This window comes from Trachymyrmex septentrionalis, unplaced genomic scaffold (genome assembly GCF_001594115.1).
Source record: "Trachymyrmex septentrionalis isolate Tsep2-gDNA-1 unplaced genomic scaffold, Tsep1.0 scaffold19, whole genome shotgun sequence".
In the NCBI taxonomy this organism is placed as follows: Eukaryota; Metazoa; Arthropoda; class Insecta; order Hymenoptera; family Formicidae; genus Trachymyrmex; species Trachymyrmex septentrionalis.
This window is the reverse complement of record NW_017305071.1, coordinates 2,870,884-2,873,073: the sequence shown is the minus strand read 5'-3', so window position 1 is coordinate 2,873,073 and position 2,190 is coordinate 2,870,884. Positions and strand designations below refer to the sequence as shown.

General features: G+C 27.6%; 1 protein-coding gene across 1 annotated transcript in view; it reads left to right on the top strand.

Annotated features, from left to right (window-relative positions):
- LOC108746727 (nardilysin-like) overlaps positions 1-1,423 on the top strand; it is a gene marked incomplete at its 5' end in the record, with an annotated part of 6,561 nt that extends 5,138 nt beyond the window's left edge. Inside the window, 3 exon segments of the mRNA XM_018483660.1 lie at positions 65-446; positions 608-1,100; positions 1,254-1,423. Coding sequence (XP_018339162.1) covers positions 65-446; positions 608-1,100; positions 1,254-1,423 — 1,045 coding nt within the window.
- Between the last annotated feature and the right edge of the window lie 767 nt (positions 1,424-2,190).

Genomic DNA, 2,190 nt, shown 5'->3' with positions numbered 1-2,190 from the left:
AAGTCCGTGCGTATTTTCCGCACGGACTTTCCGGACGACCCAATATTTTTATTCCTTTTCACAGGAACGTGAAATTATGGATACTGAAGGGAACTATCCATTATACACATATTGACACATACATCGCTCTACGTGATATTAATTTTGAAGAATTTCAAAAATTTGTGAAATCTTTCACTGATTATCTATACATTCAGTGTCTTGTGCAAGGCGATATGATGAAGGATCTTATGATTGAGGCTTTACAGAATTATATAAAAAAGATAAAATGTTCTCCATTAATTTTTAATACGATACCTCAAACGAGAATCACTCAGATACCCTTAGGCACATCCTATTGCAAGTTAAAAAATATGAACAAAATTGATACGAATTCTGTAATTACAAATTATTATCAAGTCGGTATCACGTCGATTGAATTATCTATATTAATTGATTTGATAATCGTAAGTATTGTATAATATTGCTTCGTGTATTTTGAATGCTTGCCATGGAATTTTTAGTTTATATTCATTACTTATATTTATTTTACATTTAAAGTAAATAAAATATGAATAACATCATTCGATTATATCTGTACGTTACACTCATCTATACATCTCTTCAGATTATAATGCAAGAACCAATAAGGAATCAACTATGTATCCAAGAACAGCTTAGTAATAATGTCTTCTGCGTCCGTCAAGATAACAATGGCATTTTAGGACTTTCCATTACCGTTCACATTAAGGCACATAAATATACAACAGAACACGTGGATCAGCGGATCGAGGAATTTCTGAAGTCGTTTAGTAAGATGTTAGAAGTGTTCCCACAAGAGGAATTAAATATTATTAAGGAAAAGCTAATAATAAGAGAATTGAAACAATGTACCAGTAACGGGTTTCTGAAAAACGAAGTTGATAGAAACTGGAATGAGATTACGAAGCGGGAATACATGTTTAACAGATTCGAAAAGAAAACTGTTGCAATAAAGCATGTAAAAATCGAGGAGGTACGAGAATGGTTTACACACACACTGAACGGAAATGATTTCAGAAAATTAAGTTTACATGTGGTAGGAACTGATCCAAAGGAAATAGAAGCCAAAGAAGCGAATGGTGAATATATAACTGTTTTGGTTGAATTTTCATCGATATATCTATTTGTTTTCTGATTTTGTAACATTGTTACTTGCCCTGTATTTTTTGTTGTTATCAGATTGTGCTTGAATAAATTACTAAAACAATTAAAATTAAAAAAATTGGTTGTAGATACTGCAATGGATTGCAATAAAGAACAAGATTTTGTTTTGAAATATATAATCGATAATCAACAGTGTAATGAAACTGAAGGTCATCATATTACAAACATAGAACATTACAAGGCAGATCTCTTCATTTACCCATGCGCAAAAAAGATAGATTTGATAGATTTGAATTAATTGACTCCTCAGCAAACGAGAATGAATTGAAATGAATTGAAATGGATTCAGATTTTCAGAAATATTGATTCACGAATGTTAAAATAAATGTTTTTTTCCTGAATACATTTTTATTTATTTATAAGAATTGCATGGAGCATATCTCTATGCCTTTCAATCTAAAAATAATATTAGCTTTTTCTATGCATTATGAATATTGTTTAATTCAAAATTTTGAATAGAAAATGCAGTTTTTAAATCCAATTGCATCCAAGTGAATCTAATTAAATCCAATTAAATAAAGTATTGGCTATTTAAAATATGTATTCGGATAAAAAAAATTTCAATCTATTTTAATATATTCTCGTTTACTGGATCTACTTCTTTTTTACGATAATAATGTTCTTTTTCTTTAAAGAATATTTAAATTTAGTATTAATCTTTACATAAGAACAATAATATTGCAATTAGTTTTTCATACTTATTACCTTTATTATTATTTTCGGGCTATATTATTATAATAGCTAATTGTGAGGAACATTTTACATCTTACAACATGAAATATTCGAACTTAATAAAGTTAAATACAGGTAACTTCAAATAAAATCAGAATTTGTAAGCTTTACACATTAAAATGATTATTTCTTTATTTTAGCATTTCTGAATAAAACAGTAATTGTGAATAATGCAGTGTTCTTTTAAAATATAAATATACCTGGGAAAAATGTGTTATATATAATTATATACAATTATATAAAATTATATATAATTATATAAAAAATTGACAT